The sequence below is a fragment of the Mustela erminea genome, chromosome 10, assembly GCF_009829155.1.
Source record: "Mustela erminea isolate mMusErm1 chromosome 10, mMusErm1.Pri, whole genome shotgun sequence".
Classification (NCBI taxonomy): Eukaryota; Metazoa; Chordata; class Mammalia; order Carnivora; family Mustelidae; genus Mustela; species Mustela erminea.
In genome coordinates, this window is record NC_045623.1 from 23,963,094 (window position 1) to 23,977,398 (window position 14,305).

The 14,305-nt window shown below is 33.0% G+C and overlaps 1 protein-coding gene across 2 annotated transcripts in view; it reads right to left on the reverse strand.

The window, feature by feature from the left end:
• The window catches only part of SLC30A7 (solute carrier family 30 member 7), an 86,087-nt gene that overhangs the window by 49,930 nt on the left and 21,852 nt on the right, over positions 1 to 14,305 (reverse strand). For both annotated transcript variants that reach the window (XM_032303836.1, XM_032303837.1), the window contains exons 6-8: positions 7,645 to 7,788; positions 3,898 to 3,948; positions 104 to 239 (exon numbers count right to left, since the gene is read on the reverse strand). In XM_032303836.1, coding sequence (XP_032159727.1) covers positions 104 to 239; positions 3,898 to 3,948; positions 7,645 to 7,788 — 331 coding nt within the window. The remainder of the gene's footprint in view (positions 1 to 103; positions 240 to 3,897; positions 3,949 to 7,644; positions 7,789 to 14,305) is intronic.

The following is a 14,305-nucleotide window of genomic DNA, read 5'->3' on the forward strand; positions in this document are numbered from 1 at the left end:
AAAGAAAGCCAACACAATCATAATTTGTATTGTAGATCTGTAATTTAAGTACCACATTTCTCACCTCTCATTTTAATACCTGAAAGTAACATACAACACTTACCTTATAACTATAAGCATGGCTATCAGGATTGAACAAATAGGATCTGCTATCATTAGACCAAAATTTTGCATCATGATGGCAGAGGCAATTACACCAATACTCCCAAGTGTATCTGCCAGAATGTGTAAAAATACACCTGGGAACAAAGCATAATCAGAATCAAAATAGTATCTTCTGATCAATGAAAAATACAAATATTTCTTAAAACTGTATTCTTGATTTTATATATTAAAAAATTAAATACCAATCTGAAAATCAGGGAGAATTTAGATTCACTGCTCAGTAATGAAGTAATAATACTTCCGGAAATTGAAATAATCTTTCCTTTTTTATATCAGCAGGGGTTAAAATATCTGATTCATAAATTATACTTGTTTTTAATGTTCCTTAATATTTGATATAACATACATGAGGGATAACAGAAATAAGTTTATTTTAAGCACATTCAGCTCTGGTTAAAAAATTCCACAAGTTAATTAATAATTTGTTAGAAGAAAATGGTATTAGGCTGAAAGAATTGTTAGAAGAAAATGGTATTAGGCTGAAAGAATTGTTCAAGAACGCGTTTATGATTACAAATACATGGATACACAGAGCCCTCTGCTGGTAACTAACATTATTACTACTTGAGACTAAATTTCCTATGGACTGTGACTGTAAATCCTGATATACTTATTAATTATCCTGAAGGTTTTGTTACCTAAAATTATACCTTAATCTCAAACCTGATAAGAAAGAAATTAGAGATATGAATATTTAAAAGCAAATATAAAATATTTTAAAGACTTCTAATAAAAGTTAATTAAATTAACACTTGCTATTATTTAAATATTAGATAGGTAGGATACTGATATTCTGTCTTGAAACCTATATAATATTGTAATATTGTGATTATAATAAGAAATATGTATTTGGTCTTCATTCTGGTTTCTGGAAAACCCTTGGAACTTCCTAAGTGACAAAGACAAAGTTTCTCCAGTTAATGTTAATATACTTTTGGACCCCACCTAAGGATGGGAGCTGGCTGCCAGGAGAATCAATCATATGATTAGAGGGTTGGAACTTTCAGTCCCAGGCCCCTCTGACTTCTAGTTATCAGAAAACCGCTTGCTGGTATGAGAATACATTCTTCACTCCCCCATTGGAATTGGGCACAGAATTAGTTTGTGGTCAGAAGCGGGATCAGAACCAGAATCCATTAAATATTAACAGTTAATAATCGAATGGAAAACCATTAAAAAGATCAAGAAGTTTAAAATACATTATTTCTTAAACAGACTTAACTAAGACAATAAATTATTCAACATTTAGATCTTTAATAGGTAAAATTTACTGTATAGTAAAACATTATCTTTGAAATAAACTTAAATCATATTATAAAAAATGGAACATTTTAAAATAGCATTTATTCTATCTGAAAAGAAATAATAAATAAAAAGCATGTGTCTACTGTAGAAGTATTCTACTTTATTATTCACTGGACAATTAAAGGCAAACCATTTATCTTTGAGGTATAAAACAGATTTGCTAAAACTTGAAAACACTTTCTAATAATTTAAAAACAGACTATTACTGAATCAAATCTTAATGAGCTCTAGGAAATTATCTTTGTCGACTACTGTGTAATTTTATATCAAGTATTATACCAAATATAATTCATCCCACCGTACTTAATATACTTCTTCATTCATATGGAGTATTGACCTTTATAACTATTCTTCAAAAAGCTAAATGGCTCCATTTCCTATAACAAAAATATGCTGAAGCTTACTTAGAGACAAAAAACTCTTCTTCTAGGGTATTTCAAATAGCAAAGAATTAAACAGACTAATAAGTGTCAAGGCCACATTAAGTTTAAAAAATAAAACTGAAGAAAAATACCCATCAATGTAGATTGAAGGTATCTAAGCTTCAAAACTCTTAAGTGACATGTGATTTCAAGTCTTTATATTCTTTAATCAGTGTTTCAGTAGGATCAGACATGAAAACAGCTCTAAATACTGAAAGGGAAGAGAAAAGAATCATTTGTTCTTGATTTTTCTTTGACTGAAAAGTCCCCAACCTGAAAACTGGCTCTATTAGCAAGTGTTATTAATTACCTAAACCCTGCTTACTTTCTAGTAACTGTTTCAAGAAGAAAAATCACTGAAGAAAAAAGTTTAAACCCATATGTTTAACTGATAGAAAAGTTAAGAGCTGGACTTGGTAGCATATGGATATTTTCACTGCCCAAGAACACTCTAGACAGAGGTCATATATATATTTTCTTAATTTTTTGTACTTCGTATCTGATAATTTTAATATGTGAGTCACTGGGGTTCTAAATCTTTGCTTTATTGTTGTTGATCCTTTCCTCTAGCCAGAGGTCGTACTGAAGATGCTGCTAATAACTGAAGAACTCATTTATCTCAGTTTTCATGTATGAGTATCCACATGGAAACTTTGAATGCCAGACACTTTTCCCTATCCTTGAGATACCTACTGGGCTGCTGCAGACACCATAAATTGATGGATACTCAGAAAACATAAAGTAATTTTCATAACAGGTTATATAAAAGATAATTAGGAAGGCAAATCTAACCTCCCTTCTCTCAACTTGTGACGATTTCCAAAACTAAAAATAAACTCATATTATCAAAGCTAATTTATAGCATTGGATATAGATGCATTACATATGCATGATTACAAGCTATTTCAGCAAATGCTATTCTAAACCAATTCTATATATTTTGCAAATGGAAAACTAGTGACTGGAAGACACATTTAAGCCTCCTGAAATAAACTCCTCAGTATGGAGGAGCACATTCATAGTGGGGGAAAAAAAGAAAAGCTAGAGCTATATCAAGAAATAGTGGAGAAAAATAGGTACACTAGGACTGGATCACAAGATACTGAGGGAGTCAGAGTGAAGTCAAAAGTTAAAAGCAGGAAGGTGGGGAGCTGGGAATTAGGAAACTTTGATGATGAAGTCTAAACAGAAATTCAGAGCCAAAGATCGGCTCCTACCACAAAAAGAAAAACTGTCATAATTCACAGATAAAACTGATTTTCTCTGCTTTATAAAATTTTGTAATGTACTGTTTTACATGGCATGTAAGCTCCTGCTTAGCCATCGTCATTTGATGCCAGTGGATATGACGACAAAGGTTTCACTTTGCATTTTACATAGAAGTTAATATTAATATAACAGAGTTAATTTTTTAGAGCACGTTTCATTCATAGCAAAACTGAACAGAAGGTAGAGAGATTTCCCATATATCCCTGTCCTGGGCATAACATTCCAAATTGTCAAAATCTCCTAGCAGAGTAGAACATTTGTTACAAGGGATAATACTACACTGGTGTCATTATCACCCCAAATCCAACTACATTAGGGTTCACTCTTGGTCTTATACATTGTGAAGGTTTGAATGCATTTCATTTTTTCCTCTAAATCTTTCCACAGTGTAAATACATACTAAATACTGAACTTGGAAAAAATATTTAGTAATTCTATGGAGGCAAATATAATTATACCATGATATTACTATAGTCATGGGCATGACTATTATTTATAGTTAAGCAGTATAGTTTCTAACCTCTGTTATCTTATTAAATCTATGAAAATAGCCAAGTGATAGTTCAAAGAATGTAGGCTAATATGCCTAATAGTATATATTTTAAAAGTCACAAGGAAAGATAATACAGTAGACACAAATACTTCTACATATTTTTCTTACAGGAAAATTTCAGATAGCTCAACACAATGAAACTTGTTTCATAAAACTGAGAAATATACAAATTGCTTGTCATACCTTGTAAAATCTGTCTGCTGGGTCCTGCTGTTTCTTTTAAGGAGGGACCATCTGTAGAGAGTTAAGTTATTTTAAAATATATCTTCAATTACCAATTCAATTTTTCTGATTCAGAGAACACTTCATTCAAATATATCATGAAGGATGCATGACTATATACAGCCACAACAGACTTACAAAATTATTTTTTAAATTTAATATAATAATTTAATGGAGATAGACATGGGCAACTTCAAAATGCATCAATGGTACATAATATTTAGGAAATTATTATATCAAGCAATCTGGTAAAAAATGGTAAATTAAGAACATAGTGAAAAGTCTCCTGCTATTCATAACATATCTTATACTACAGTTTGCTACATTAATTTTACAACTGGAAAACTGAAACAAAACGAAACTACTGCTGAAAGTTACAAGAAGTCCAAGAAATGAAGCCAGGTTAGCACCCAGGGTAACCAGACTGTGGCAAACAAGAGTTTTCCAACAGCTTCTAGATGGATGTGGCAAGCTTTTCAAAGAAAGGAGATAAAATACTTTCCATTTTACCTTTATGATGAAAAAATTTAAAAATACTGTAATTTCTATACTGACTCTGAAGATACTATGAGCTTTAACATCAAAGCAGAAAACATAAGTAAATGATGTAAAAGATCAGCAATATTGAGATCATCAGGAGGCCTGACAAACTTTCTGAACATATCTAATAGAAAGCCTGCCTGGGGTCATGGTTCTTGGCCCACAGTACCAAAGAGCTAACATGGCCTCACTACAGCTTTGATAAGAGACGGTAACAATGCTAGAAGATGTTGCCCAGTGATATGGCACTGCATACAGTGGGGAGAAAGATGCAGTCACCTTAAAAAATCGTGCTGATTGTCAAAAGGGTTAACTGTCCTAAAAATCCAGCTCTTGATCAAGGCAAGAGATTTGTCTAAAGGTAGTAGATCCAGATAAAGACAGTAATTTTTTACATAATTATGTGGAAAGGTATATTCTGCTATACTAATATAATGGTTGTATAAAACAACATTAACTCCCACGTACCTATGTAAAATCTGAAAAGTCCTTCTGGACAAAAAAAAATCTGTTATCTGTGGTAGAGACTGGCTACTTGTTTATCACCCATTTCTTCTTCTTTAGAGACTGGCTACTTGTTTATCACCCATTTCTTCTTCTTCTTTGGTAACAAATAAACTACATTTCCCATGGCCTCTTAAGTTATATATCTAACAGTGTTAAGCAAAGAAATATGACAGGTAGGGTGCCTGGGTATCTCAGTCAGTTACATGTCTGTCTTTGTGTCGGGTCATGATCCCAGATCCTGGGATCTGGTTTGCAGGGAGCCTGCTTCTCCCTCTCCCTCTGCCTGGCACTCCCCCTGCTTGTGCTCTCTCTCTCTCTGTCCAATAAATAAATAAAATTAAAAAATATATATGACAGGTAAACCACTTCTAGGCTCATCAAAAAGCCCCACATGATATTCTATGTACCCTATCTCCGGGGAGATATAGGGAATCCAGTGAAGAATTCCAAGGGTCAAGAATCCCAGGGATGAAAGGAACCTAGATCCCTGAATTGAATGAGAAACACCAACCATCCTTTACCCTGTTAACCCAAGAGCAATATATATACTTTTACTGTTTGGGTCACTGAGATAGGAGCAGTTAAACCAAGCAAACAAAAAACCAGTTAGTTTAACTGACAGTGTAGCATTTCAATAAATATAAAGCTCAAAGTATTTCCCAGTGAGACTATGATGTCTCCCAAAATGGAATCATGGCCCCTATTACTTGTGTATCCTCAGACTGGCTAATAAACAGTGGAGGCAGAAATAACAGTAAAGAGAAGATTCTGGAGTCAGATTTTCTTTCTTTCTTTCTTTTTTAAAATATTTATTTTACAGAGTATGCAGGGGGTGAGGGGTGAGGGGAAGGGAATGGAGGAAGAATCTCCAGCAGACACCCCACTGAGCAAGGAACCCTATTCAGGGCTCAATCCTATGATCCTGAGATCATGACCAGAGTCAAAATTAAGAGTGGGACACTCAACCAACATAAAAAACTAGGAGGCAGATGCTTAACCGACTGAGGCACCCAGAAACCACTGGAGTCAGATTTCCTTGTGTTTGAAGCCTAGCATTTCCTTTTACTAGTCACTATGATCTCCATGTGCCCTGAGGTCATGTAAATTCTTCTTTGCCATTTACCCTTCTCCCCCTTGGCTAAAAAAAAGCTACCTTTCACCTATTTAGATTCTTACTGCAGTGCATTACTCAAGGTATAAAAAAAATTCTAGGGCAACAAACAAGGGATTAATTGCAAATATTGGTGGTAATGCTACAAAAGTAATGACTCTGTTGACTAACCAGCAAAATCCCTTTGTAAGCAATACAGTTTCCAATTGTTTTTAATAGAATTCTAATGAAACTGTCAATCTATAGATCATCAAAAATAATTCTTGATAACAGATCACTATGTAATTTTTGGAATGTAATTCTGAAGGTGTTCAAAGAATTGACTAGAACTGCTATAAACACAATTTCTTCTATTTAAGGTTTCTTATTACTTACATTATAAAGCTAGAAAATAGGAACAGAATTATTGGCAAAACCTTTTTATATTGATAAGTGTCATTTATCCATACACTAATTGAGGAAAAAAAGAGCTCAAATTATCTCACTAAGATATGTATTTTAAGTGAAAATGTTGCCTTTTACGATTATACATGTATCAACATTTTTCAAGTAGAATTACTTTGACTTTTAGTAATAACTATAATAACTCCATCCAAAAGAAGTGTTTAAATGCTAAATCTTATGTTTCTAGGAAATAAAAAATTTAAATTTATATATGCATTTTATTGCCAAGAAGTAGAACACATGATTAATCAATAACTTAACCTAATATAATCCATTATTATAAAATGCTGGAATGAAAATAAAAATTCAAAGATAAACAGGATGTTGTTAAATTTATAACTATAAGTTTTTGAATGGGTGAGAGTAGTTCTCAAATCACTAAGTTATTTGGAGTCCACAATATATTCCAGAGTAACAGAGAAGTTCCATTCTAGGGGCACCTGGGTAGCTCAGTTGCTTAAGCATTTGACTCTTGCCTTTTTTACAGTATGTTTCTTATAGTTTCTCAAAAAGTTAAAAATGGAACTACCATATAATCCAGTAATCACACTACTGGGTATTTACCCAAAAAATACAAAAGCACTAATATGAAGGGACATATGTACCATTATTTATTGCATCATTATTTATGGTAGCCAAATTGTAGAAGCAACCCAAGTGTCCATCCCTAGATGGATAAAGAAGATGTGGAAGGGAAGTATCAGGCGATATTTACCAAAAATGACAATGAAAATGTGCAAAACTGAAAACCGTATTGTATTTTTATAAGCCTATATGTAGTACAAAAGGCCTTATCATACTTCAAAAAATTATAATATTCATTTGCTAAAATGTAATTGTTTCTCATTCACTGACACTCATTTAAAATAGTGGCACAAAGTATAATGTAGTCACTGAAAAAAAGCTATATCCACAGCATTATACTGAGTTAATTTCATTATATACTAAACATGAATTAGCCCTGGGAACCATTTAGTCTGATTCATTAGAAAGGCAGTTGATTACAAAACCTTTTCAAGATACTCTTTCAACTAAGAGAGTAATCTATACAAAAGTTCTGTGTATTTGGAAGGCTGTCCATTTGAAAATATTTTGGCTGTACTCACCATGAGAATGAAAGTGTCCATGCCCATGAGCATGATCATGACTATGTGCAGCACCGTGTTTCAATTCGTGACTATGGCAATGATCCCCATGGCCATGTGCCTGATCCAGAACACCATTAAAAAGGGAATGACTGTGTCCATGGCCTAAAAAGTAGTTAGAACAAAAAGTATGTAAAAACAGATTATGAAAATGGTTACAGTAATACTGACATTAGTGAAAAGAACTAGCTTTAAAAAGAGATTCAATTAAATATTTACTTGTAAAAAGTGTTACAGATTAATTAAAACGGACTGAGTTCCTACCATGGAATATGGGAAAGAAATGAAATATGGAGGGAAGTGGTAGACTTTACTAGAGATGAAAATAAGTGAGAAGTACACAGAAATATTTAGAGATTAGATAATGTTACTCATTCATTCAGAAAATACTTATTTGGAAGATACTATGTTATAGGTACTGTTCCAGGCACTGGGGATAAAAGACCACAGATAAAAATCTTAGCTAAAACTTTGTGAAGTACTACTATATATACAATCGAAGATGAAACAAAATGTATGCATACGGTCACTTTGAGGCAGAGGCAGGGAAGCTACTGTATTTGATAAAAGATCAGCAGAATTACATTACAGCAGGTAGAATCTTTAGAAAAAACAAAAACAAAATAATGCTGAATCCTCTGTCCATAGCAGACCTAAAAAGTATTAAACCACCAAAGAAACATCTTATACAAGATATTCCAAAGCACAGAAAAAGATCAGATGTTACCCAACTCAAAAACATCACTAATATTCACAAAAATCCTAAATACCAGTAAACCAAATCCAGTATTGCGTTATATGGAAAATCACGAATAAGGGGGAGATCAACTCCAAAATGGCAGAGAGGTGATACTGGCAAATTAGCTCTCTCTCTAAAACAACACAAATATAAGGAACACATCTAAAAATTAACCAGTTCAGAACTCTGGTAATTAACCAAAACCAGAAAACAAACTAAAAAGCACCCATCCAAGAAGAAACTATCAAACTTCCGTAAGACTAGATGGTTTTTGCTATTTTTACTTGGGGCTATTCCTATTTCACCTCCTGTACCAGCTCAACTGATAGTAGTTAAAAGCCAGCAGCACTGCATACAGTGGAGAGATCTGACTTCTTTGGAAGCTGTTAAAAGCAGCATCTCCAGAGCACAGTTAAGTATTTTGTTCAAACTTGCAGTTCCTTAGGAAAACCTCTATTCTCAGTGTGGCGAATATTAGAGTCAGCTCTAAAAATTCAGTGGCCATACACTGCAGGAAAGCAATAAATCCAAGACAGTCATGCAACAAGAAAAACAGCAATATTAGCAACAATAAACTTTGAAGGGAGAGGGTAATGACACCAGTGTCATTATGATATAAAATGTCCAGTTTTCAACAACAAAAATTATAAGACACGCAAAGAAAAATGAAAGTATGCCACATACACAGAAAAAGCAACCAATAGAAAACGTTCCCAAAGGAGACCCCGATTTTAGACAAAGACTTTATTTAAATCAGCCATTATAAATACGTTCAAAGAAATAAAGAAACCCATGTCTAAAGAATGAAAATATAACAACAATAACTCACCAAATAGAGCATATTAATAAAGAGAAATTATTTAAAAAGAACCAAACAAAAAATTCTGGAGTTAAAGAAATATAATAACTGAAATAAAATATTTATTAGAAGTGCTCAACAACAGATCTGAGCTACAGTTAGGCAAACCTAAAGGATCAATAGAGACTGTCCACTCTGAGGACCAGAAAAGAAGAAAATTAAGAAAAATAAGCATAGCCTTAGAGACCTGTGGAAAATCAAGTATACCAAATTAAGCATTAAGGAGTCCCCCAAAACCAAAAGGAAGTAAGAGACAGAAAAAAGTACCTGAAGGAACAATGGCTAGAAACTCCCCAACTTTGTTAAAAAAAACAAAAAAAAACAAAAAAAAAAAACAACTAATCTACACATTCAAGGAACTTAGGGAAATCAAGAAGAATAAACTCAAACAGAGCCATACCTAGAAACATCATAGTCACACTGATGAATGTCAAAGAGACACTGAACACTGTACACCAAGATAAAAATAATTTACCATATATAACAGAACTTGACTAAGATTAACTGGTGTCTTCTCCATAAAAACGATGGAGGTCAAAAGCCAGTGGGATGACAAAATCAAAATGTTAGAAAAAGACTCAACCAAGAATTCTAAATTCAACTCTCTCCATTCAAAATAAAGGAGAAATAAGATATTACCACATAAACGAAAACACTACCTGCAAATGAAATGAAAGAACACTAAATAGTAACCAAAATCCACACAAAGAAATAAAGAGCACTGGTAAAGGTAATTATGACAGAGGATAAATGTATTTTTAAATTTGTGACTTGTTTCTTCTCCTGTATATTTTGAGAGACAAATGCATTAAGTAATAATTTTAAAACTGTACTGATGAACATCATAAAAACACGCAATTTGTATGATAATAACAGTACAAAGAAGGGAGGTGAATAGGGAAGTATATTGGAGCAAAGGTTTTGCATATTACTAAATTACTATTAATCTGTACTAAACTGATTTAAATTAAGATGGTACTTGTAATCCCCAGGACAACAGTTAGGAAAATATTCAAAAATATATAGTAAAAGAAACAAGAGAATTAAAAGGTATACTAAAAAGTATCTACTTAAAAACAGGAATCAGGGAATAGAGTAACAAAAAGGACAGAAGATAAAGAAGACAAATATTATAATGGCAGATGTAAATCCTACCTTAATAGTAATTACATGAGATGTAAATTGTTTAAATTTCCCAATCAAAAGACAGAGACTGTCCGAATGGATTAAAAAAATATGATCCAGTTACATTTTGTCTATAGGAGACATACTTTAGAGTCAAAGACATAATAAACAGGTTGAAAGTAAAAAAGACAGAAAGAGAAATACACCATGCAAGCAGTTAAAAAAAAAAAAAAAGAGCTGGAATGGTTATCATAATATCACCCAAAATAAACTGTAAGTTAATAATTACTTTAAGAAAAAAAGAACATATATAATAACATGTTCAATCTATTCGGAAGATATGACGATTATAAACATAGTGCACTGAACAACACAGCTCCAAAATGCATGAACCAAAACCTAAAATAACTGACCGAAAAAATATACAATTCAATAGTAACAGCTGGAGACTTCAATACCTGCTTTTAATAATAAATAGATAACTAGGCAGAAGAGCAACAAAAAACTAGAAGATTGAACAACTATGGACAAATTAGACCTAAACAGACACCTACCGAACACCACAGAATACATACTCTTCTCCAGTATATATTTGTCCATACAGATCAAACACTAGGTCATAAAATAAGACAGTAAACTGAAAAGAACCTGAAATCCTAAAATTGTATCATCTGATCACAATGGAATTAAATTAGATATCAATGACAGAAGAAAAATGAAAGACAAACTCTTAAATAAGAAATTACAAGGGAAATTGAAAAATACTTTGAGATGAGCAAAAATGAAATGAAAAACATGACATACCAAACTTAAAAATTATATTTCAGCAGTGCTTAGAAAAATATTTCCCTATGACCAAAGGGGCATTCTTAAAAAAAAAAAAAAAAAAAAAAAAGGATAAACCTTTAACTAAATTAGCCAATAAAAAAATGGCAGAAGGTACTAATTACTAAAATGGGGACAGGAGGACTTCACAACTGACTCTATGGAAATAAAATGAACTTTTTAAAAAGCCATACTAAAGTAAACAAATAAGATAATTTAGATGGAATGGACAAACGAACATTCCTAGAAATCAAATCTGAATAGAATTATAACAAGAAAAAAAAAAAAAAAGAATTTAAAAACTTCAAAAAAGGAAAGCCCAGGCCCAGAAGACTTCATTTGGAACTCTGCCAAAGATTTAAAAAATACCAATACTGCACACTCTTCCCTGCCCACCCCCTTAAAAAAAATAAACAGAAGAGAAGGGAACACTTCCCAACTCATTACATAAGACCAGTATTATCCTGATACCAATACCAACCAAAGACAACAAAAGAAAACTACATGCCCAAATTCCTTAAGAATATAGACACGAAAGTTTTCAACAAAATACTAGCAAACCAAATGAAGCAATATATAAAAAAGATAAACCATGGCCAAATGGAATTTATCCTAAGAGTTAAAAGGTGGTTTAATACCCCAAAACCAAGCAATGTAATACGTCGTCTTAATAGAATAAAGAATAAAAACAAATTGATCATCTCAAAAAATGAAGGAGAAAGTTGTGACAAAACCCAATACCCTTTCGTGATAAAAAAAAACAACAACCTAGTAGACTAGGAATAGAAATGAACTCCCTCAATCTGATAAAGTGCAATTCTGAAAAATACAGGGCTAACATAGCTAACATCATATTTAATGAAGAAGAAGAAAGCTTTATCCTAAAGTCAAGAAAAAAAATAAGGATATCCTTTCTCACCACTTTCTATTTACTGAAATATACGGTACTGAATGTATGTACCAAAGCAGGGCGCCTGGGTGGCTTAGTTGGTTAAGTGTAGGACACTTGGTTTCGGCTCAGGTCATGATCTCAGGGTAATGAGATGGAGCCCTGCCTTGGGCTCCATGTTCGTGGGGAGTCTGCTGGAGATTCTCTTTCTCCCTCTCCCTCTGCTCCTCCCCCCACTGGCATGAGTGCATTCTCTTTATCAAATAAATAAAAAAAACCTTTAATATTGTACTGAAACATCTCATCAGGGCAATTAAGCAAGGAAAAAAAATTCAGATGCAAAAGGAAGAAGTAAAATTATCTCTATTTGCAGATGACATGATACCAAAAAATTCTACAAAATCCACTAAAAATGTATTAGAATATTGAACAACTTCAGCAAAGTGGTAAGATGCAAGATCAATATCCAAAAATGAACTGTAACCCTACACATTAGTAAAGAACAATCAAAAAATGAAATTAAGAAAGCAATCACATTTACAATTAGCTACAACAAAAAAAAAGCCTAATTGTAAAGTTAAGAAGTGTGAAACATGTACACTAATCATAATAAAACATGTTGAAAGAAAATAAAGAAGCTATAGTAAATGAGAAGGCATCCCATGTTTATGGATCAGAAGACTTAGAATTGTGGGGCACCTGGGTGGCTCCAGTGGGTGAAGCCTCTGCCTTTAGCTCAGGTCATGATCCAGGGTCCTGGGATCAAGCCCTACATCGGGCTCTCTGCTCAGCGGGGAGCCTGCTTCCCCCTCTCTCTGCCTGCCTCTCTGCCTACTTGTGATTTCTCCCTCTCTGGCAAATAAATAAACAAACAAATAACTTAAAAAAAAAAAAAGACTTAAAATTGCTAACATGACACAGTACTTTCCAAACTGATCGACAGATTCGATACAATTTCTATCAAAATCCCAACTGCCCTTTTTTGCAGAAATTGATAAGCTGATCTTAAAACAATTTTTTAAAGATTTACTTTAGAGACAGAGTACACATGCACACATGGGAATGAGCAGAGGGAGTGAGTGGAGGAAGAGGAAGAGAGAAATTTAAGCAGACTCTGTGCCGAGCAGAGCACGGGGCTTGATCTCATGATCCAAACTGAGATCATCACCTAAGCCTAAACCAAGAGTTGGATGCTTAGCCAGATGCACCATCCAAAAGCCCCTATATGGAAATATATGTAAGTAAAATAATCTTAAATTAGTAAGGAATAGGTAAAATTATCTTAAAAAAGAAGAATAAAGTTGGATAACTCCTATGTTCCAATTTGAAACCTACCTCAAAGGTACATTAAACAAGACAGTAGAATACTAGCATAAGGATAAACATATAGGATCAATGAAATAGACCTGAGAATTCGGAATAAACTCTCACATTCATGATCAACTGATTGTTGACAAGAATGCCAAGACAATTCAGTGGGCTGGGGAGGGATAATCTTTAACAAATGGTGCTGAGATAACCAGAAATCTATATATAAGAAAATGATATTGGTCCCATACCTCACACCATATATAAAAATTGACTGAAAATGCATCACACACTTAAATGCAGACCTAAATGGATACATTTTAATGATAAAATTTAAGGACAGTTTCTTAAAACTATCAATGTAATTACAAATTTTAAATTAACTAAAGAGAAAAAATGATTACTTTAGATGCAGGAAGAAAAAGTAATATCCTTAACTTGATAAAATAGTTTCATTAGAAACAGACCATAAACATCAGACCAAATGGTAAAATTTCAGTAGCATTCTTCATTGACTTAAGAAGAATGCACATTAAAGTCATCTGGAGAGCATTAAAACATGCTGATGTTTGGGGCATCCTCCAGAGATTCTAACAAAAATGTTCTGGGATAAACCTGGGCATCAGCATTTTTTTAAGTTACTTGGGTGATCATTCAGGGACACAAGGATACACACCAAGTATATCTAATCAACACTGTGCTAGAGGTCCTAGTTATGCAATAAGACAAGCAGGAATAATAGTTTTTACTCCTAATAGCAATAAAAACATTCAATTACCTAAAAATGAACTGACCAAAAAATACAAAGATCTTTATCGAAATAGCTAAGACAATTTAGTAAAAGACATAAAAATTCTTTTATGCATTCCCAGTCAAA